Raw genomic sequence first — 22,950 nt, forward strand, 5'->3', positions numbered from 1 at the left:
CTCCCTGGTGGAAGGACCAGTGTCTTTTCTGAATTGGACCTGAGACTCCCCAGTCCTAACCAGCGTGGAATCCGAGGTCCAGCCTCTGTCCCTCCCCTAGCCGCTCCGGGCTGTGACTGGTGTTTCTTGGCAAGGTGCTGAATTTAGGGTGGCCCCGTGGCCGACGACCAGGGCTCTGGGATGGTGATGGCAGCCTTGCACTGTGGCACCTGCCCGGCCTGCGTGGAGGCCTGTATACGTCCAGCCTTTGCCCGGGCAGCAGGGCATGGGGGCCCCACTCCGCGGTGAACGAGGAGCCGTGTGGGAAGTAGAATGCCCCTAGTCCCTGGCAGCCCTCGAACCCTTCTGGAATCTGGCCCCAACCAACCTGAGGAACCTTATTCATTCCCCACTGTTTGAGACTGCCATGCTCCAGGAGTGCCCTCCCCTTCCTGTCCTCACCCCCTGGTCATGCACTGAGTCCTGACTGCCACTAAACCTGCCTTTCAGGGCTCAGCTCAGCTGTCCCCTCCTCCTGCAGCGGGGGTACCTTCCCTGGTCTCAGTTCCGTGGCCATCCGTGTCCGTCAGGTACCGAAGGTCCTGAGAGCAGGGCCAGCGTCCTTCCCATCTTGGGGCCTCGGCACCTGGCCACCCGGGACACCTTCACAGACTGAGACGGCACAGCTGAAATGTCAGAGGTCCTGTGCCTTCCCGCCCGCTCTGGGGAGAGAGGAAGCCCATGTTAATCAACTGCTCCTAAAACGACAAGAGGTGTTGAATTCGGGCTTGAGGGCTGTCGCTCAGTGGTCCTGAGTGGAAAAGTCCTGCCCCCTCACGGGGGGGAGGGGGGGGGCGGCGTTAGCAAGTGCCTAGGATCCTTGCTTGGTCCACACAGGGGGGTCTGGGTGCTACGTGTCCTGGAGTGACATGGAAGTCTACGTAATAAAAACTCGCTCACCCAAAATGCCAAGGGGTGCCCCCCACCCCGATACCAGGAGACACCGCGAGGGCTGGTCCACATTGGCACCCCAGGGACGACTCCCAGTGACGTCACTTTGGGAGAGTCTAGCTGGGTCCAGCAGAGCGGTGAGGGCTTGTGTCCCAAAGGGGGAGGACATCTGTAGACCCTCCATCCTTAGTATCGAGGCCTGGCCCCTCTACGGTAGCTGAGTGTGGTTTTCAGAGGCGTCTTGGTCTCTGTGGGGCGCCTCTGTCTGCACCTGAGGACAGATGTGCGGGCAGAAGGTAATAGAAGATAAACGGAACAGCGGTTATAGTAGCTGCCTCCGGTGTTGCCGGGAGGAGGCGTGTCTAAGGAGCCCCCCGGCTCGAAAGCTCTGTGTAGGCCACCTGTTTTCTGTTTTCACTTTTTGTTCCCTTTGTTCATTTTTGATCAGTCTAAGGCGGAGTCAAGCATAATTTTACCACCTTTAAGAGACTCTGGAGCAAGACCCTGCAGGGCGCTTAAGCAAAACCAGGGTGCCCACGAACGGTGGCGTTTTCTCATTCTTGTTTCCAGAAGTCTGGTTCTGTAGGTCAGGGTGGGGCCCGGGAGCGGAGGGTTTTAGCAGGGCCCTGCTGCTTCTGCCCAGCTCCTTCTCAGGCCAGATTTGTAGGAACCTTGCCCTACACCGTGGTCTTCAACCCTGGTTGTGAGTTAGGGTCACCAGGGAGCTTGGAGTCACCACGGTGCCCGGGGCTCCCCCAGACGCGGGGTTCCGCTTTACCTGGGATGGGCTTGCGTCCAGGCACAGAGAGCTTTAAAGGTTTCCCAGGGGCGTTTAATGTGCAGCCACAGCTGAATGTGTGCTTCTAAACGTAGGGGAGATTTTGAGTCGGATTGCTCAAACGAATGTGGTAACCAACTCTGGATATTTTGAATAACCCAGGAGCAGAGCGTGAGTCCCGCACATGCTGTTATCTAGAGTGGGCGGGGATGACTCGTTAACAACAGCAGGTACCAGCCTCTGTTCCTGTTGACTTCTTTGGTCTGAAGTTAGTGGTCAAGGCTGAGGTGGGAGAGGAACACCGGTAGAGCGGTCCTGCCCCCAGGTGGTGAAACTGTGTGGTGGTTGGTCAAACGTGACTGTGGCTTATCCCAGAAGCACACGGGCATTCACGGGGCAGTTTAGAGGAGGAGGCGAAGGAGGATGTGATCTTGGGGGCTGCCGGCCAGTGGGCCCCAAGGCTGTGCTTTCGCTACATTCTCTTTAGTCTTCATGAAACCACCTTTAACGGCAGGGCTTGTGACCCCATGTTAAAGGTGAGGGTGTGCTAAGGGCTCAGAGATCAGGCCGAGGCACTTGGCGGGGTTTGGAACGAAACGTTCACTGAAATGGACAGGATATTTCCTCATGCCCGGACGCTTCCCTAAACAGCTAACGACCCTCGTAAGGCTCTGATTTTTAAAAAATAACAAATACGTGCTCTCCAGAGCAGGGGGAGTGTTTGGAAGCTCATCCTTAGCGAAAGCCTAATCCGTACTCTGAATGTTGTCTAGGTATCTTATCAAACTCTGGGCCCCCGAAAAAACGCCACAAAGGGTGGTCCCCAGAATCTCCATCAGCGACAGACGCCGGCTACGCCCAGGGTGGTGGGAACAGAGCTAAGTACGGTAAGTGACGGCAACGTTGCCAGAAACCCGAGACTCGGGGACCCGTGGTGGTGCTGCTGCTGGTGGGGCGTGGGCATGTGTGCCCGTGTGTGTGCTTCCACGTGAATCGGCGAGGATGTTCTGGGGGGCAGACTTGGGTATAACAGAGGGTCTCTTTCTCGTACGGTGGGGCTGCTCAACCAAGTCCAGGCTTCCTGTATGGCAGTGAGCTTGTTCCCTGACCCTAAAGGAATTTAAAAGGGGCTTGCTGCCACGTGGCAGGGAGACTGAAGAGGAGGGGACTGGGTTGCTTGGTGGAGAAGATTGGATCAAGCGACTCTGAAGATGCTTTGACCTCAGGAGTCTGTGATTCCAAGACTTGGGGGCTCCCACAAGTAGGGGTGAGGGTCAGATTGTAGCAGATTCGCAGGCCGGCCTGACATCAGGTCTGCCAGAGGTGGGTGGTTTGTTTGGCCTGTCTGCCTAACTCTCCTGGCCTGTCCCTAGAGAGCGCAGGCATGTCCTGCGTGCCCCAGGTTGGCTCGGTGGGACCAGCGTCGGTCACCTTCCCCGTTGTGGCCTCTGGAGAACCAGTGTCCGTCCCTGACAACTTGCTGAAAATATGCAAGGCCAAGCCGGTGATATTTAAAGGCAAGTACAGCAGTGGGACAGGTGGTGGAGGTCGGAGAGCCTGAAGGGAGGAACAAGGGACAGGCTGACTCCAAGGGTGTCCCCCTGAGAAAACTCTCAGATCCTTTCCAGGGCAACGGAGGAACTAAGCAGACCAGTCACTGGTGTTGCGCCTGGTCAGATGCCAAGAGTTCTAGGGCTTTTCACAGATTTCCACGACAAGCCCAAGTGGAACGATTCTGTTCTGTGATATGCATCTGTTCATTCACTCGCTCACGCTCGCTCGCTCATTCACTCGCTCATTCACTCATTCGCTTACTCATTTGCTCACTCACTCATTCGCTTACTAATTCACTCGCTCACTCATTCACTTGCTCGTTCACTTGCTCATTCACTCATTGACTCACTCATTGGCTCATTCATTTGCTCATTCATTGATTTGCTTACTCTTTCGCTCACTCATTCACTTACTAATTCACTGATCACTCATTCACTTTCTCGTTCACTCGCTCACTCATTCATTCACTCGCTCATTCACTAGCTCACTCGTTCATTCATTCACTCATTCGTGCCATAATGACAGGTCCGGTACAAAGCACCAGGGAATGGAGACAGGTCAGTCAGCCCCTTGCTCCCACCCCTGGTCCGGTGGATTGTCCTGTGTCATCCTCTGCCACTAGTACATTTTGACTATGCAATCTGACTTTGGCCGAAGACGGCCACGGTTGCCACATGGAAGCAGGAAACCTGACTCCATCTGTTTTGCGACAGTAGGTTAACGTAGCCTCCGTGGGGGCAGACTTGCCGCAATAAGGAAGTCCCCTTCTAGTGAAGCAGGAGAGGTTGAAATGTGAAGGTCTGGCGGGACTCGCGTGATGATGACGGTCGCCGGGGCCGTGTGGTAACACACACACACACACACACACACACACACACACACACGCACGTACGCCTCCTTCCTAAAGAAGCTGGTACAGCATCTAGCATCGTGTTTGGAGGCACAGAGGAGAGAGGGTCGTAGGCAAGTGGGAGGTATCTTACCGGTAATTAAGAAATAAGAGAGGCACTGCTTTTTTTTCCTAAAAAAAAAAAAAAAATGGACAGGGTCTTTAGGAAGAGGGGTGCAGATCTGGGTTTGAACTGAGCATGAGTCACGGCCGGTAATCCCATCGGGCCCTCTTGGCTAATTGAGAAGAAGGTCAACGTGCAGCGGCGTTGCATGCAATCTGTGCACGGCCATTACATGTCTGTGAGACGCTGCGAGAACGTGGGGATGAGAAGACAGAGCACGGTGGCGCCACTACGGGCAGGGTGGCATCTGTGCCTCCCCCGAGCCAAGGGCCTCAGAGGAGTCGGGGTGAGGGTCCGGCAGACCCACCTCTGACGACCTCAGCTATAGACCATCCTCCTTATTCCTCAAGGTCACTGCACTTTCTGCGCGGTTTAAGCCACGCACTCTTTGTGTGTGTGTGTGTGTGTTTTTTTAAACATTTATTTATTATTGAGAGACGGAGACAGAGCATGAGCAGGGGAGGGGCAGAGAGAGGGGGAGACACAGAATCCAAAGACAGGCTCCAGGCTCCGAGCTGTCAGCACAGAGCCCGACGCGGGGCTGGAACCCACAAACGGCGAGATCATGAAGTCGGAAGTCGGACGGTTTACCGACGGAGCCACCTAGGCGCCCCAGCCACGCACTCTTTGTAACATGCCTGCTGTCCTGGGTCTTCCCGCCCCCAGCCCACCTCATGCCCAAACCCCACCTGCGCCTTAGGACCCAAACCCATGTGCCTTCTCCACGAGGCTGCCTTAGTTTCTTTCTCCTGGGCCCCAACGCAGTTTAAGCCATAATGCTCGCAAGCCGTGGCACCCCAACTGTGGTCCTTGGTCCAGCAGGTCCAGCATCGTCCAGGACCTGTTAGAGAGGTGAATTCCCAGGCCCATCCTGGAATCAGAATCAGGCCCCTTTTCCAAATCAGAAGCTGTGCGGAAAGGCCCAGAAGGGGCCCGGGGGACGCTCATGCACCCTCAGGTTTGAGACGCTGTTGTGTGAGGATGTGAACTGTCTCGGGCGTCAGATTTCCCCAGAGCCAAGCATGATGCCAGCACGTAGCACACAGCGGGCATTCAGTGAGTGTGTGTTTGGTGAGTGAGTTCAGACCAAGCACAGGACGGCGCACGTGCATCTGGCGCATCCAGTTATCTCGGCAGCCCCATGAGGGCTGCGTGTCTTCGACCCATTTTACAGATGTGGAGACTGAGACTTAGAGAAGTCCTACTTCCTGCGCAGGGCTACACAGCTGATGCCCAGCGCGGAGGAGAATCAGTCCGGCCAGGCTCTTCTGACGCTGAGGGTTCTCGTCGGAATTGGTCTCCTAACGTGTGCTAAAGCATTGGTCGGGTTCCGTCAGTATCTGGAGCCCCCGGTCTGCGCACTGACTCGTTTTCCTCACTCAGCCTGCCAGAGAGTCCTGGGAGGATGGGAAACAGAAGCCAGCACGGAGGAGTCGGGGAGGGGCAGGCTGGCTGGCAGGGGGGGCGGCAGAGTGCTCACAAGAGGCGTTCTGTAGTCAGCGGGGCGCCTGTTCGGCTTTGGGCGCGTCTCTCTGGGCCTCAGCGAGCTCACCTGTGAACCACAAGGGTTGGACACGATGAACAGGCAGACGCTGGGGCCCTGGTCAGTATTCAGAGCAGGTGCACTAGCTCAGCAAGGGCGGGAAATCTGCGATCCCCTCCCTCCTCCCTCCTCCCTCCTCCCTCCTCCCTCCTCCCTCCTCCCTCCTCCCTCCTCCCTCCTCCCTCCTCCCTCTCCCCGAAGAGGGACGTGTGAGTCAGCCCAGGGGCCTCTGGCCTGCCCGCTTCGGCTCCCTCGCCTTCGGCGTGCGCGCTTGTGGGGGCCACGTGTGCCCCACGCCAGCCGCCAAGCGGACGTGGTTGCTTCTTCCGCAGGCCACGGGAACTTCCCTTACCTCTGCGGGAACCTGAGTGACGTCGTCGTGAGCCCCCTCCTGTACACGTGCTACCAGAACTCTCAGTCCATCTCCCGGGCGTATGAGCACTACGGGGCCTCGGCGATACAGCCCATCTCCGAGGAGGTGCAGCTCCTACTGACCGTCTACTATCTCGTCCAGCTGGGTGAGCCTCCCTCCCGCTGCGTGGGGCCCATTGGTGCAGCGGTCGCGGCCCGAGGCGGCGTGTCAGCCCGGATCCCTGCCCGTCACTTGGAGCCCTTGAGAAGCCACGCTGGCTGGCCGACAGGAAGTGCAGGGGACCATCCTTTCTCACCACCCACATCCCATCCACCGGAAAGCCCTGCTTCGTCCCAGATGCGGCGTCCCCCACCCTCCTCCGCCACACCCCTCCCTTGCCAGGGTGCGGCTCTGCCCCCCATTCTGCACAGCTGTTAACGATTGTGAATCTCATCGTATCTGTTCTCTGCTGGAGCCCCCCGGGGTCTCCTATCACACACTCAACCCATATCGGTTCCAGGGTCCAAGTGACCAGGCCTCCTCCCACCTCCGCTTCTGCTCCAGCCCTGCCGTGCCCCGCGGCAGACCCGTCTACCCCTGAGAAACGCCCCTGCCCAGGGCCTGTCCTCCGAGTTTTGGTTCCTGTGTCACCTCAGGGAGAACCTTATCACCATATCTAAGACAGTGCCCCCTCCGCAGGCCCCTGGGAGTCTCTGTCCTCCGTATCTTGCCTTTAGAGCACCAGTATTTGCTCGCTTTCCGTGCCTCTCCCCGGTTAGGATGTAGGGTCCGTGAGACCAGGAACGTTGATTTAGTTCACATCTGCGTGTCCAACAGCACCTGCACTGTAGTTGGCCCTCGACTGTGTCGAAGGAACAGGTAAACAGGGACGCAGAATCCCGTGAAAGCATTTCAGGAGAGGGACCAGTCGCCTGAGTCAGTGAGGCCAAGAGCAGAGTGAAGGCTGATGATTGGCCATTGGGTTTGGGCACACGGGAGTGACAGGCACCCTCGGTGGCGGGTGCGTCCGAGGAGTGTGGGGGACAACAGCCGTGCTGCGGTGGATTGGAGACGGGGCAAGCGCAGGGGGTGTAGACAGCTCTCCCAAGAGCTCGGTTTGGCGATGGTGATTCCAGAAGGGGGCGTGGGCTCGAGGGGAAAGATTTCAAAGATGGGAGGCCTAACGGCTAATCTGATCAAATCTTGGCGTAGCCTCGTGCGTGTGTATTGTGATCCCGTGTTTCAGATCAGGAACCCGTATCGTAAGATAGCTCTGGATCCGGGCTGGCGCCGGGTGGAACCGGAAGGGAGCACGCCTTCCGAGTCCAGGCGTGGTGCCGTTTCCTCCAGCTCCCCCAGATGTAAGATTTGGACAGACACGCCAGAAAACGTCCAGGAAAGAAAGGCTGACGGTATTCAGTCTCCTAGGCGTCAGACCCACAAATCAAGTAACGTATCTCTCGAATTGATGACGCAAGCGTGGGTATCCAGTGGGGCTAAGGGTGCAGTAAAACCAGTGTCACACATGACTTAAAGTCACCGGTAGGTAGACGCAGGTAGGCCCTCGGGGCACAGTCTGACGATGTGTACAGGTTGGCCCCGGAAGCCCAGTTTCGAGACGCCGGGAAGCTAGGTTCTACGCATAAAGACGTGTACTGTGAAAGCGCTTGCAGAGGTGGCTACGTGGCAGCAAAGAAAGGATCGACAGTGGAGACACCGCTGAGTAAACGGTAGAGCCTCGTAGGAAGGGACTTTGCGTGGCCAGGGACCGTGCTGGGCGCGGACCGCAGACAGCACGATGCGTGGTTACAGCGAGACGGTAGGGAAAGAGGAGGAGCCCCGGAGTCGTAGGCTCGCAGTCCTTGCTGCTATTTAACACCTGCGCGTGAAACCCAGACTGAGGCACAGGCAGAAAGAGCTGTGGCCCCGCTAGGCTGGGGAGCTTCTGGCCGCGCGGCTGCCCTCCCTGTACCTCCCCGCGGTCCCTGAGACGATCTGGCATTGGTGACGCGGACTGTGTTACTTCCGCGTTTGCTTGCGCGCGGCTCCCCAGGATCGCCCCCTGCGTTCGCGGTGGGGACCCGGGGGCCGGCGCCCAAGCCTCTCCTGCCGTCTTGTCGTTGCCAGCAGCGGACCAGGTGCCCCTGATGGAGGACCTGGAGCAGATCTTCCTGCGCTCGTGGCGCGAATCGCACCTGACCGAGATCCGGCAGTACCAGCAGGCGCAGCCGCAGCCCTGCCCGCCCGCGCCCAGCGCCGTGGCCCCCGTCACCTCGGCCCAGCTGCCCTGGCTCGCCGGCCTGGCCGCCAGCTCTTGCAACGACAGCGTGCACATCATCGAGTGCACCTACTCCCTGGCCGAGGGCCTCTCCGAGATGTTCCGGCTGCTCATCGAGGGCAAGCTCGCCAAGACCAACTACGTGGTGATCGTCCGCGCGTGCCGCAGCCCCGCCATCGACTCCTGCGTCGCCGTCACGGGTGAGCCCTGCGCCTGAGATTGGGGGCAGCGGGAAAAGCAGCTGCGTCTGTTTCCCGGCTCCCTTCCTTTGCAGATCCGCGCCTTTTGCCTCTCGTGGCCCAGGGTCTGTAGCAGCGGTTGGTTAGTGCTCAGCAGCCCCCTCGATGTGCGCCGCTTGTGCCCTGGCTGGCGTGCTGAGTTAAAATTCTTTCCTCCTCCGAGAGGAAGGTGAGCATTCCGCCTTGCCAAACCCGAGAGAGGCTGGGCAACTCTGGAGTTAGACCGGGTGGAAGGCCTGGGTCCGTGCACCTGATGATGTGATTGGTCCCTTAACGACTCTGGCCCTCACTTCCTTCAGCTAGCTAATGGAGAACAAAAACCCCAGCGATCTCATTGTCTATGTGGACTCATGCGTCAGTGAACTAATACAGTATAAAAACATTTATTGAAGTCCTACTGTGTGCAGCCACGGTTGTAGGGACCGGAGATTCAGGAAGGAAGGTAACGAGGTCCCTGCTCGCCTGGAGCGCACATTCTGGTGTGGGAGGCAGACACCAAAGCCAGTGCAGAAAGTGACAGGTGGACAGGTGGAGGGGCCCGGGGTCGGAGGATCCCATTTGGGGAGCTGGTTATTAAGAGGGGTCAGGAGAACCTATCTAAAGAGGGGATGTTAAGAGCAAGGGCCTGAGAGAAATGAGGCAGCGGTCGATGTTGCCTCTGGGGACAGCTGCGGGGGCCCCCCCCCCAGGACCACATGGCCACAGGCCGTGCCTGGCATGTTGCTAGTAAGCAGGAGGCCAGAGCAGAGGACGGGACTAGGGCGTTGTGCGGGGGCCCTGACGGCCTTATCAGAGCTTTGGATTGTTCCCTGTGTGAATTGAGAGACCGTTGCACGATTTTGACCAGAGAAGGGCTGTGACCTGGCTTTTGTTTTGGAAGAATCAATGACCTATTTGGGTGTGGAGAGCCCCCTATTTGGGACCCCTATTTGGGTCCCTGGGGAGGGGCTGGATTCATCCAGTGCCCAGTGTGGGCGGCCGGGGCTGGGCTGGGGGAGGCGCAGAGGAGCGGCCTGATTCTGGGTGTCTGTGGGGTGGGTACCTGTGGGGTTTGCGGGGGGGGGGGGACGGGGGGGCCGTGTGGACTGTGTGGGAACACCCCGAGGGCTTTGGCTGTGTAGCTGATGCAGACACCATCTGCTGAGATGGCAGGAACTGCAGAAGCATTTTTGTTTTTTGAAAACATTTAATTTAGGGGCACCTGGGTGGCTCAGTCGGTTAAGTGTCCATCCGGCCCTTGGTTTTGGCTCGGGTCATGATCCCACGGTCTGTGGGATGGAGCCCCTTAGCCGGGCTCTGCGCTGGCAGCACGGAGCCTGCTTGGGCTTCTCTCTGTCCCTCTTTCTCTGCCCCTCCCCTGCTTGTGTTCTCTCTCAAAATAAATAAATAAAATAAAGAAAAATTGAAATTGTCCTCGTGGAGGGAAGGGGTGGCAGGGAGGTCATGCTGGAATCTCAAGTTCTCCCGCACCAGCCCGGCCCATGCTTCAGATGTCACGGTGGCCGTGTGGGTGGGCAGCTGGGTAGAAAGTCCAAAGTTCAGGACAGAGATTAAGGGGTAGTCAGCACGTTGGGGGCCTGAGAGCCCAGAGGTGATGCCAGGACCCATCCGGTGAGTGCGGAGCGAGGGCTGTCTGAGGTCCCGTCCCGTGAGGGGAGGAAATGGAGAAGCAGACCTGAGAGTGGAAGGAGAGAATGTCCTGGAGGCCGAGGGGTGGAGGTGGGGGGGGGGGGGGAGGCGTGCTTCAAGAAGGGAGAGGCAGCGACTGGGCCAAATGCCCCTGTTTGAGTCCGAACGGGTTCCTCCCTCTGTCCGCCGCGTGGCCATCGGTGATGCGGACACAGCGGTGCTGGTGGATGAGGGCGCCACTGGATTGGGCTCAAGAGATGAGGAGCAAAGAAGCAAAGGGAGACAACCGTTTTGAGAAATTTTGCCTTACAAGGAATAGAGAACAGAGATAATAATTGGAGGCGGAACGGGATCAGGTTTTTGTGGTGGTTCTGAGTCGCGCGGTGTATGTTTGGCAGTGGGAAGGATGCGTCACAGGTGGACAGGTGGCGGGGCCCTGGGATGCGTCACAGGTGGTCGCTGTGTCCTCCAGCAGGAGACAGGGCCGGGGCTGCTGCGCACAGTGGGTTTACGGGAGTCGAGTGGGCATGACCGTGGTCTTTTCTCCAGCCACGTCTCGCAGCTCCGTAAAGACTCAGAGCAGGAAGGGGGTTTGATGCAGAGGGTGGAGCACGGCTGTGGGGAGGGACGTTGGGACTGAGTATTGCTGGACGTGGGCTCTCCCTCAAGGGAGGGGGACAAGAAGAGAAAGCAGGAGCACGTCTGGGAGGCTCTATGGATTTGAAGAGCGGGGGAGTTTTTGGAGTGTCAGAGGTGGCTGGGGAGCAGGCTGCAGGGAGTGGAGGGTGCAGAGGGGCGGGGTTATCAGTGGTGACCACGCCCAGGGCAAGCCCCTCCTTGCAGGATGCAGAGGGGCGGAGTTGTCAGTGGTGACCACGCCCAGGGCACGCCCCTCGTTGCAGGAGGCAGAGGGGCGGAGTTATCAGTGGTGACCACGCCCAGGGCACGCCCCTGGTTGCAGGTGAATGAGTGGAAGCAGGGGACAGCTCCCTGGAGGAGATCGGGTGTGTCAAGCAACTTTTATGTGCCAGGCTGATCTTTGCGTACATTAATGCAGTGACCTCATTAATTCATTGACCTCATTAGTTCCTCTCCCAGAGCGATAGCAATGGCTAATTATTTCCCAGCTTCGTCCTGTTAGTTAAAAAGAACACGGAATTCCTAAGTCTAGCATTTTCTTAGGAAATTGAAGGAGATTAAGGGGTAGTCCGCACGATTGAAGTGTCATGAATACAGGGGCGCCTGGGTGTCTCAGTCGGTTAAGTGACTGACTCTTGGTCTGGGCCCAGGTCATGATCCCACTCTTCGTGCGTTTGAGCCCCACATCGGGCTCTGTGCTGACAGTGCGGAGCTTGCTTGAGATTCTCTCTGTCCTTCTCTCTCTGTTCCTACCTGACTTGCACTCGCTCGCTCTCAAAATAAATAAACACTAAAAATAAAAGAATCCTTCTGGCTTCAAATTTCTCTTTGAAAAAAAAAAAGAAAGAACAACTCATGAATACAAACAGATTTCTCAACTTAAATGGGACTATTAGGATTTAAGACATCACTCTCGGGGCGCCTGAGTGGCTCAGTTGGTTAAACGTCCGACTTCAACTCAGGTCATGATCTCATGATTTGTGGGTTCGAGCCCCGCATCGGACTCTGTGCTGACTGCTCAGAGCCTGGAGCCTGCTTCGGATTCTGTGTCCACCTGTCTCTCTGCCCCTCCCCCACTTGCACTCTTCCTCTCTCTCTGTCTCAAAAATACATAAACGTTCAAAAAATACAAAAAAAATCCCTCTTAACACTGTTGTATGGTATTCATAGATCTTCGTGGGTCGGTTTGTCAATTTCAGAATAATTTTTGGCCAATCACTATACTCCTGTTTTTTAAACTGTTTAAAAAAAATCCCACAGGTGTTACTTGTTTTAAGCCTGAAGTTTTCATATCTTTTTATTTACTTAAAAAGTATATATTGTTGCTATGCACTGCCCCAGTTATCCATAAGCATTCTTGATCCTAAATTCATTCTCTGTTTTTTTTTTTTTTTTTTTTTTTAATAAATTACTTATGTGATTTGAGTAGCACTCTCAGAAATAAACCTGGTGGCCTATTGTGCCTCAGGGATGGACTAAGCATTTTTATAAACAGTGCCTGGTTTACAGTCCTCAGGACAGTCCTGAAATGCTGTCATTCCTGTGTTTCAGGAGGCGAAACAGGGCCAGAATGGTTAAGTATCTCAGGTTACACGGCTACTAAGCGGGAAGAGAGGTTCCGAGGCCAGTGTTCTGGGTTTCCCCTCTTGTTATCCTGTTAATCTGGGCCAAGATGCTTTACCCCATTTATTCGTTTAACCAACACGAACACCTGCTCTTGACCAGGCATGGTGACGGGCTTGCGGGAGAGAGAGGAGACAAACTGTCATCCCTGGGCTCACGTGCTAATTCTAAGTGGAGGGGCCCAGTGAGAGTTGTTTGTTTTCCAGGAAAATACCAAGCCCGAATTCTTTCTGAGAGCCTCCTCACCCCAGCGGAGTACCAGAAAGAAGTCAATTACGAGCTGGTTACCGGGAAGGTGGACTTGTTGGGGGCGTTTTTCAGCACCCTCTGTCCAGGTAAGCCCGTGGGGAGACCAGTGTAAATTCATGAGCGGGAAGGGCAGAAACGAAGACTCAGAGGTGAAGTCCTCTCGGAGGGTGTTCCCTGGGACCTGCCGAGGCTGGCCTGGATTTGGATGTTCAGGCCGTACCCTCCGTTGTCTGTATTAGCATTTACAACCCTTTCTGTGGTGGTTTCTGGCCGGCCATCTTCGTGCGCTGACTGTGGGCTCTCCTAGGTGGGGGGGCTTTGTGGTTTCTAGTTTTGGGGGCACACGAGGGTCTTGTGCCTCCTCTGTATTCCCTGGCCCCGTGCACGCCTGTTCCCCAGCTCCCCCTCCGGATAGCTTGCGGCTTCTTGCTGGAGCGGTGCCTCAGTCCGTGTGTTCTATGCTGTGAGTTCTGTGCCCTTCACCCCTCTCTGCCTGGCTCCTCACCCCATTTCCTCCCATAAACTGTCCCTGCCCCCCCCCCCCCCCCCCAGGATGGGCTCAGACCCCTTCCTCCTGTCCTTTAGCATCTGGCTCTTCTGTCCTGGCACCTACCACATCACCGTGCCATTTTCTCTGACTGTTTGCCTGCCTTACAAGCCGTGGGCTCCAGGGCTGGATGGGCCCTGGCTTCTTTATTTCCATTACCCCAGGCCCGGGACAGCACCTCATACCTAGTAGACGTTGCATGGATATTTGCCGAATTTCACTGGGATGGAAAACCCATTTCTATTTTTCTCTCTGTTTTGGGCAGAGGGGGACATTGACATTTTGCTGGACAAATTTCATCAGGAAAATCAAGGCCATATTTCGTCGTCACTTACTGCCTCCTCTGTCACCAAATCAGCATCCCTGGATGCACCGGCATGCACAAGTGAGTGACGCCAGGAAGCCAGCGGCCAAGGTCTGGGCTAGTGAGCCAGCGGCCAGGGGACGCCAGGGGTAGTGAGGAAGCAATGTTAGAGACGCATCCGGGAGGCAGGGCATCTTCTTAGCATCAAACTGGACTAATATATAATTTTAATTGTAGTCTTTAACACCAATAGTCTCCTCTTACCCTGAAATGCACACTTTTCCTGAGATAGTGCATTGCTCTGTGTTGCTTTCCAGCTTATCAGTGCCTTGTTGAAATAGTTTATTCCTCCCAAGTTCCCGAAGAGCTGTGATAGTTTCCTTCCCTTCCAGAGAACTTGCAGCCTCTTCCAAAGTCCAGTTTCGGTGTCACGTTCCCTGAGATGCTGTCTTTGTCCCCTTCGGGTACAGTAGGTCACTGCCTCTTGTTCCCTTCGGGTACAGTAGGTCACTGCCTCTGTGCTCCCTGAGTGCTGTTCATCCTTTTATTATTAAATTACAGACAGTGTGAAATGGTACATAGCCCAGAGCAGGCACCGGATAAATGTTGGTGTGTTTCCCCCTTTGGTCACTTTGTGCACTAGACAGGGGCCCCCTGCGTGACTCCCTAGCTCTCTGCTCTTGAGTGTACCTCGCCTTTATGGGGGCTCTGGTTCCAGGTTACAATCTGGAGCCCCACCACATCCGGCCTTTCCAGCTGGCCGTGGCTCAGAAGCTCCTCTCCCATGTGTGTTCAATTGCGGATTCCAGCACCCAGAATTTGGACTTAGGATCCTTCGAGAAGGTGGACTTTCTGATTTGTATTCCACCTTCAGAAGTGACCTATCAGCAAACCCTGTTCCGTGTCTGGCATTCAGGTACTGGGCAGGGGGGGACATTCAGGGGACACGTTGTGACGGCTACATGGAGAAGCTTTTATCCCCTTAAATTCAGATTTGGATTTGAAATACCAGTCTTTGCCTCCCAAGTAGGTAGGGCAAGTATTATTACCCCCATTTCGTAGATCATGAAACAGACGCTCAGAGATGGCAAATTGCCCAAGATCTTAAAATCCATTAAAGCCAGAACCATGACTTGAGTTTCCACTCTGTCCCGCTCAGGTCAATGACCTGTGTGTCGATATCCTGCTTCAACTTAATGTATTCTCCCTGTGTTTTCAAGGGGATGAAATACGAAATACATGAAGAGTCAATGTCTTAAATGTCCTAGCTTTATGTTATATAACCTGCAGCTCAGTGGCATTCAGGCTGGGAGATGATTTTGCTGGGGTTGGCGGGGGGCGGGGCGGGGGGGGGGAACCTTACCCTTCCCTTCAGTCATGCCGTGCCCGGGATCACCTGCATCATGAGGCCAGCTTGGCTGTGGCCCCTGGGCGGGCTGCTGTATGCACACACCACGCTATGAAACAGGCCCGCCTCTGTGCCCAGCTCCTGCAGACACGTGTGACAGTGGTCTGCCTGGGGTCCGCTGCCCCGACTCTCCCGTGTCTCGCCCATCCCTGTAGCCTCAGGGCCTACCGGAGCGCCGGCCAGATAGGAGGTGCCCGGCAGGCGCCCGCCGAATGAAAGAGAAGCTTGTGACAAGGGTTTTTCTTGTCCCGTTTTACTTGTGATGTGTTTTTTGCCACGTTACAGGGGTTTTGTCGGAGCTCGGCTTGGAAAAGGAGCACATGACCAAGCAGAGGGTTGAACAGTATGTTTTGAAGCTTGATGCTGAAGCGCAGACAAAATTTAAGTCCTTTCTGCAAAACTCCTTTCAGAATCCGCATACGCTCTTTGTCCTGATCCACGACCACGCCCACTGGGACCTCGTGAGGTGAGCGTGGCTTTGGCGTATGGTGGGGTTGCCATTTTATTATGTTAATAGATGGGGGACACTTGGGGCTGTGGGTACAAGCCTTGAAAAGATGAGTAACGTTGGGGGTTTTGGCATTTGTAAGCCGATGCCATGGATGCGTTCCAGAACGTTAGAGCTGGAGGGCATCTAGACTGGCCCGAGGGCTGTGCATTTAGACATTGCCACTGACTGGGTGAGGAGGGAAGGGAGATCCTGGGTCAGATCGCACAGGGGCGCTCTGATTTAGCACAGAGTCAGAAGCTTAGGGCTGGCCAGAAACTCAGAGATCACCTATACGAAGGGCATGCAGCATCGGGTCCCTGCATTTGTACATCCGGAATTGTAGAAAGAGCTGTATTGTGAATATCCATTTGGACGTAGGTTTCTCCGAGTAGCTCCCTGCCACCGAAAGGGCTAATCACTTTGTTTTCTCTGTTTTGCTGGATGGCTGGAAGGGAAGGCTGAGGCCGTGGCCCACAGGGAACGGCTGAGCTGTGCTGCCCTCCTTGGCTCCTTGGCCAAAATGCTTCCCCTTCCTGGTCCTGTTCTTTAAATGTAATACAGAGTGTGCCATTTTATATCCTCTCAGGATCGCTTCAGGTCAGTAGGAGTCTCGGGGGAAAATTTCAGGAGACAAGTACGCAATGGGATGGGGCCACAAAGGAGCACTCCTGGGTGAGAGTCACTGCTCTCGAGGAGTAGGAGGATTGTGTAGCCTGCAAAGCAGTCCTCCATGAATACTGTTCCCCCAGCCAGGTTTTTAATAAGCGATGAGTGTCAGGGCATCCCTGATGCACAGAGCCAGAAGCTTTGATCACTTGCAGATTTGGGGGGTGGGGCTAGTTACACACGTATTCAACTGCTTGATCCTCGTAAAATTCCAGAGTGCCTTCGTTCCACTCACTGTTGCTTTCCTCCCCTTTCCTTCCTCAGTAGCGCTGTTCATAATCTCTATTCCCAAAGTGACCCGGCTGTGGGATTGGTGGACCGGTTGCTGAACTGCAGAGAGGTGAAGGAGGCCCCGAACATCGTGACGCTTCATGTGACTTCCTTCCCTTACGCTCTGCAGACACAGCACACCCTCATCAGCCCTTACAATGAGATCCACTGGCCCGCCTCCTACAGCAATGTGAGTGCCGCCGGGCTGTGGGGCCTGGGGTCACAATGACACCAGCTGAGGTGGGAGAAATTCTGGTTAGTAAGACTCCTGATTGACTAGCGTCGTTTGGGGGCCAAGTGGGTCCCCGTTTCTTGGGTCTTTGAGTTGACCCAGAGTTAGATTGTAACCCCTTCCTGGTCTTTAGAAACTCTCCCAACATACATTAGTTAGATTCCCCATCTTAACGTGTGTAGGGAGGCACTGTTCTGAGGGCTTTGTCATATGAACTCCTACACGAGGCAGGGGCTTGGACGATTTCTGATTTGCAAATGGAGAGAAGAAGACTGAGCCACTCGTCCAAAGACTGTGCAGCCAGATAGTGGCAGAGCCAAGAAGTGACCCAGTCCGCCTGGCTCTGTGGCCCCCACGCTCAACCGTGGTGCTGTTTGAGGGCAAAGGTCGTGTCTTTGCAGTTTTATCTGCTACGCTCTGACTTTTGAGAGGCTCTGATGATAGTTTGGGAGGAATGTTAAGTCAGTGGGAGTGAAATTGATTAGGGGGATGCATTTTTTTTTTCCTGCTGATTTCAATAGCAGCTGAATGTCAGATGGTTGATTTGCCTTTCCCTAAAACTAGCTTAAAATGGTTGGAAAGAAAGTCTTAACAAAGTTGTGGGTTTAAAGAACGAGGCTGATTTTCTTCTTGGCAAAGGCACTGGGGTCAAATGAATGGAAAAGTGTTGACGGATAGGGATGCACCCTCCTTTCAGTAGAGAACGCTCTGTGCTCTGGGTCTGCGGAGAGAAGTTAACATATAAAGCATCGTGCAAAGGACAACAGAGTCAGCACCATTTAGATCAAGAGGCTGGTCCTGGTCATCTGCGGCGTGTGAATCTCTGAGTCCCCACAAATGCAGTGTCTGAGTGACCGATGTTCCTCTCTGTTTTAGGGGGTGGACTTATATCCTGAGAACAAGAAGTACTTCGGGCTGTCAGAGTTCATTGAGTCCACCCTTTCGGGACACAGCCTCCCTTTGCTCAGATATGACAGCTCCTTTGAGGCCATGGTCACGGCATTAGGAAAAAGGTACACGTCTCTGTTGGAAGTTGCTACAAATGCTCAGGATTCCCGTGCCAGTGGAAGCATGTGCAGCCAGAGAATTCCAGGGAGGGAGCCGCCTTCCTCCTTTCCTGGGTGACAGTCCCTCCACGAAAGGGACCCTGGCTTATTTCTTGCCCTGCGCGTTGGGCCAGTGATATCTGTTGTGCCATTGTTCTAGAACGTTTTAGAAATGAGAATGGGCAGAAACATGTTGGAATGTGGAATGGGGTGTTTGAGACTCAGGGAAACCAAGGAAGTGGGAGGTAAGACACCCAAAGGTTTTAAGGGGAGTGACGGCGACAGTCCCAGGGGGCTTCATCTCTCACGTCCTTTGTGTATCATCTGTTGAGTGCTGGTTGAGTGCTCGGCGCTGCTCCTTAGTTTCACTATCTTATTCAGTCCTCGCCACTTCTCTCGCCGTTGCTATGATTATCTCCCTTTTGCAAGTAAACAGAGGCTCAGAGGGGCCCCCGTGACTTCCTTGGGCCACACGTCGGGCAAGGGCTGCAGCCGGTTTTGTGAACCTCCAGAATCAGCCCGACTCTGCAGCCGGCCCTTTTAGCCCGTGTCACAGCAGACCTCTGAGGTGGATTTTAATGCTGCCATTTCCGAGACAAGGAAACCGAGGCCCCCGGAGGTTAAACGATTGCCGCCATCCACACGGTTTGTACGTCGGGAAGCCCGGCCAAGTTTTACAGACTGGCTAGTGCGAAACAAAATGATCTCTGCCGCTAACTATTGGTGTTGAGCTGGGCCCTGCCACCTGCCCTCACGGCACCTCGTCCTCACTTGCCAACGAGGGCGTTAAACCAGGTGTGTGCTTCTCAAGTTGTGTTCCAAGCTGTCTTCCAAGCTGTCCTGCTTTGGCTGGATGCTGACGGCTGTTTCTGCCGAAAGGGGTTCCACGGTCACCCGTGTCGGAGCACCCTTACGTTTAAGGTTTGCTTTTCCACGAGAGTCCCCGAGCCTTCAGTTGCCCCGCGTGCTGTGACTAGAGTGGAACTAGAGTAGGTGGCATCTCCTGGACATCGGGGGACTGGTGTTCCCCAGAATGCCCTTTGAGGAACGAAATCCCTTTCGGCGCGGTGACGCTGATGGGCTTAATCAGGCCGCTTCTCCGCCTCACACACGGGCAGCCGAGAGCCATAAACTTGCTGAGCGAGGGAGCCCCGCCTCTGCCTCTCTGCCCTGCTCATGCACCTCCTCCTGCTGGCTGCTTAGCGAGCTGTAGGTAACTTTGGGCCCAATACCCTACGTGTATTGCCTTGTGTAATCCTCACGGCGGCACGGTGAGATGGATCCTGTTACCCCCATGTGGCAGAGGAAGATACACACTTAGGTCACGTGGGAGGTCACGTGGGAGGTTTTGGAGTGAAGCCAGACCAAGTCCTTGCCATCGACTCCAAAACAGTAGAACCACTAACTATACGTATGGAGGAGGGTCTCACGGCTAGTGGCCAGGGGACCATACGTTCTGGCTTTATACTTTATTAGTCTTTTTTTATTAAAAAAATTTTTTTATATGTTTATTCATTTTTGAGAGACAGGGAGAGACAGATCAGGAGTGGGTGAGGGGCAGAGAGAGGGGGAGACAGCATCTGAAGCAGGCTCCAGGCTCCAAGCTGTCAGCACAGAGCCCAACGCGGGGCCCGAACCCTCGAACCACGAGATCATGACCTGAGCCAAAGTCGGGCGCTTAACCAACTGAGCCACCCAGGCGCCCCTATGCTTTATTAGTTTTAACCTTCAGCAAACCCACCGAACCTGTCTGAACTTCCGTACCCTCACCTGGGAACAAATCTACTTTTCTAGTGGCTTCTCATGAGAGTTTTCAGGAAACACGAGCCTGTGCAGGCTCAGGAACAGTTGTACGCTGAGCGCTCAGGCTCCAAAGTCACACTTCCTTCCCAGGGTTCCTTCCTTCCCAGGGTTCGAGTCCTGGGTCTGTGCCTTATGAGCTGAGACTTTAGAAAAGTGTCTCAATCCTCTGTGGGGATAAGAGTACCTAGCACATGGGAATGTCATGAGGGTTCAGTGGACGAATACACACAAAACGTTAAGAGCAGTGCCTGGCGCACATTACGTGCTCATGTCAGCTGCCACTGCCGTTGTCACCACCATCACAACTGTCCCTGTCACCACCATCCTCTTCCTTTCCCGCCCCTCTGCTAAACTGGAAGTGTTGCACAGAGATGAAAATTCACATTTCACGGAGTGAGAAGAGAACATCAGGCTTTGGAGTGTTGAGTTATGGAGAGTCCTAGGGACTCCCAGGAATCACTTCACCCAACCACCCCATTTTACAATTGTGAGAACTGGGGCCCGGAGAGGAGAAGCGATTTGCCCGAGGTCACACATCCAGTTTGTGGCAGCCCGGACCGTAGCCAGGTTTGACGTTCTTTCCGCCACACCATGCTGCCCTTCCTAGGAATCCTGTGTCTGGAAAACTCTCTCGAAACAGGCAACTGGGACAGAAGGCAATAAAGGTAAGAACACATTGGTTACTGCCTCTCCCCACCATGTGCGTGGCCAGACTGTTGATTCGCCATGTGTTGCACACAGACCCCAGCATATGGCTGGAAAATCTGTCTAGGAAGCCGCAAATCTGACACAAACTTATTGGGACTTAAGAGATTTAGACATTTAACAACTCCCATTTTTATTCTGGTATGTTTTCTGGGGAGCTTCCTTCCTGTAGAGCCAACCACAAAGGCTTAGGGGCAAGCACATTGCACCTGTACGTGCTGTTTGGAGCTGGGCGAGTTCTTGCCTCCCATACGGTGGTTCTTTTTTTTCTTTTTTTAAACAATAGCTTTAGTGAGGAGTAAGTGACATAGAGTAAACTGCAGATATTTAAAGCGTTCAGACTTTAATTAACTTGTTTTTATTTTAATTTTGTAATGTTTATTTTTGAGAGAGAGCACGTGAGTGTGGGAGGGGCAGAGAGAGAGGGAGACACAGGATCCAAAGCAGGCTCCAGGCTCTGAGCTGTCAGCACAGGGCCCGACGCAGGGCTCGAACTCACGAATCGTGAGATCATGAGCTGAGCCGAAGTCGGACGCTTAACCGACTGAGCCACCCAGGTGCCCCAAAGTGTTCAGACTTTTAATCTGTTACTGATTTGAAGCAAATTAAGATCCGCCATGGTATAATTTTCTTCACGTTTCTTTGTCCTGACTTGAGTTTTCAGCAAGTATGAGAACAATTCGGTCCTTGTTTCCTCTAATTTCTTTTTTTCTGCGTTCCTCCTCCTCCTCCCTTTTAGAGCGATCCAATGCCACGTACGTTAAGGTGCTTGAAGTTTCAGCTCTCCGATGCTACGGTCCTTGGTTTTTGCTTCCCTCTGTTTCATTTCAGATCGTTCCTTTTGCTGTGTCTTCCCGTTTCCCGATCTTTTCGACAGCAGCCCCCAGCCTGTGCTTCCGTTTCCCCGCTGGCGATGGCGGAGCGGTGTTTGACGCGCCCTCTGAGGGAGGCTTGTGTTGCAGGTTGGATGCAGGCGGCTCCGGAAGGAAACGCCACGCGTCTGCGATTCCGGGGTCTCGCCGCCCCCGAGCCGGCGGATGTGTTGGGCCACGTGGCGGCTGGGCAAAGGCCGCCGCCGTGGTGTCGTCGTCGTCGTGATCCTCGCGGAGCGCCCCGGGCATCCTGGAGCCCCGCGGCAGCGCGGTCACGCTCCGCCTCTCTTGTTTGTTGCAGGTTCCCCCGCCTGCACAGCGCGGTGATCAGGACCTTTGTTCTCGTGCAGCACTACGCGGCCGCCATGATGGCCGTGAGCGGCCTGTCGCAGATGAAGAACTACACGTCGGTGGAGACGCTGGAGATCACCCAGAACCTCATCAACTCCCCCAAGCAGTGCCCCTGCGGCCACGGGCTCATGGTCCTGCTGCGGGTGCCCTGCTCCCCGCTGGCGGCCGTGGCCTACGAGCGGCTGGCCCACGTGCGGGCACGCCTGGCCCTGGAGGAGCACTTTGAGATCATCCTGGGCAACCCCAGCTCCGGCATCACCGTCGGGAAGCACTTCGTGAAGCAACTCAAGGTGGGCGCGGCGGTCGGGGACGGGCGGGGTGGAAGATGCCCGGCAGGGTAGGGGTGGGGTGGGGGTGGGGTGTGTGTGTGTGTGTGTGTGTGTGTGTGTGTGCGCGCGCGCACGCGGTGACCGGGCGGGGGCGGGGCGACGGAGCAGCGACATGCGCCTCAGTGTTGGTGTCCCTCACGTGCCCTCTATACCCAGCCACCCCTCCGGCTGCCGCTCGTGTCCCCACCTGCAGCTTTCATCCAGCGATACCAAATTACTTAATGAATGTTGCTTCCCTAAATCACACTGGCCTGCTCTTTATTGATTTTTTTTTTTTTAAGCAGACTTTTTTTTTTTTTTTAAACGTTTGCTTATCTTTGAGAGACAGACAGAGACAGAGCACGAGCAGGGGAAGGGGCAGAGAGAGCGGGAGACACAGAGTCCGAAGCAGGCTCCAGGCTCAGAGCCGTCAGCACGGAGCCCGATGCGGGGCTGGAACCCACAGACGGCAAGATCGTGACCTGAGCTGAAGTCGGACGCTTAACCGACTGAGCCACCCAGGCTCCCCTGGTTATTTACTTTTAATGTGTATTTATTTATCTTGAGAGTGATAGAGTATGAGCAGGGGAAGGGCAGAGAGGGGAGAGTAGAGAATCCCAAGCAGGCTCTATGCTGTCAGGGCAGAGCCCCACATGGGTCTCAAACCCACAAACCATGAAATCGTGACCTGAGCCTAAATCACAAGCTGAATGCTTAACGGATGGAGCCACTCAGGTGCCCTGTCTTGCTTTTTTTTTTTTTAATGTTTATTTTTGAGAGAGAGAGAGGGACCACGACCGGGTGAAGGGCAGATACAGAGAGACATAGAATCCAAAGTAGGCTTCAGGCGAGCTGTCAGCACAGAGCCTGACACGGGCTCGAACTCATGAACTGCGAGATCATCACCTGAGCCGAAGTCGGATGCTCAACCGACTGAGCCACCCAGGCGCCCAATAACCTTCTATCTTGCTTTTTTAAACTCCTGGCCCACAGCTTCTCACTGAACCCACCAAGAGAGGATAGGAAAGGCAGGAGGGTTAGAAAGACTACGGAGAGCACAGTTGAGTAGGAAGTGGGTGAAAGGCAACGCAGGGCAGCACGGCGAAGAAAACACAGCAAAA

General features: G+C 55.0%; 1 protein-coding gene across 8 annotated transcripts in view; it reads left to right on the forward strand.

Annotated features, from left to right (window-relative positions):
• The window catches only part of GREB1 (growth regulating estrogen receptor binding 1), a 144,773-nt gene that overhangs the window by 90,002 nt on the left and 31,821 nt on the right, over nt 1-22,950 (forward strand). For 7 of the 8 annotated variants that reach the window (XM_086700039.1, XM_086700037.1, XM_086700035.1 and 4 more), the window contains 11 exons: nt 2,482-2,595; nt 3,082-3,225; nt 6,151-6,336; nt 8,298-8,648; nt 12,785-12,913; nt 13,640-13,759; nt 14,397-14,594; nt 15,372-15,552; nt 16,507-16,702; nt 17,621-17,757; nt 21,472-21,811. In XM_086700039.1, coding sequence (XP_086556165.1) covers nt 2,482-2,595; nt 3,082-3,225; nt 6,151-6,336; nt 8,298-8,648; nt 12,785-12,913; nt 13,640-13,759; nt 14,397-14,594; nt 15,372-15,552; nt 16,507-16,702; nt 17,621-17,757; nt 21,472-21,811 — 2,096 coding nt within the window. The remainder of the gene's footprint in view (nt 1-2,481; nt 2,596-3,081; nt 3,226-6,150; nt 6,337-8,297; nt 8,649-12,784; nt 12,914-13,639; nt 13,760-14,396; nt 14,595-15,371; nt 15,553-16,506; nt 16,703-17,620; nt 17,758-21,471; nt 21,812-22,950) is intronic. The other variant, XM_086700034.1, reaches the window with a different exon arrangement.

Source organism: Puma concolor, chromosome A3 (genome assembly GCF_028749965.1).
Source record: "Puma concolor isolate L17-30 chromosome A3, mPumCon1.1.hap2, whole genome shotgun sequence".
Classification (NCBI taxonomy): Eukaryota; Metazoa; Chordata; class Mammalia; order Carnivora; family Felidae; genus Puma; species Puma concolor.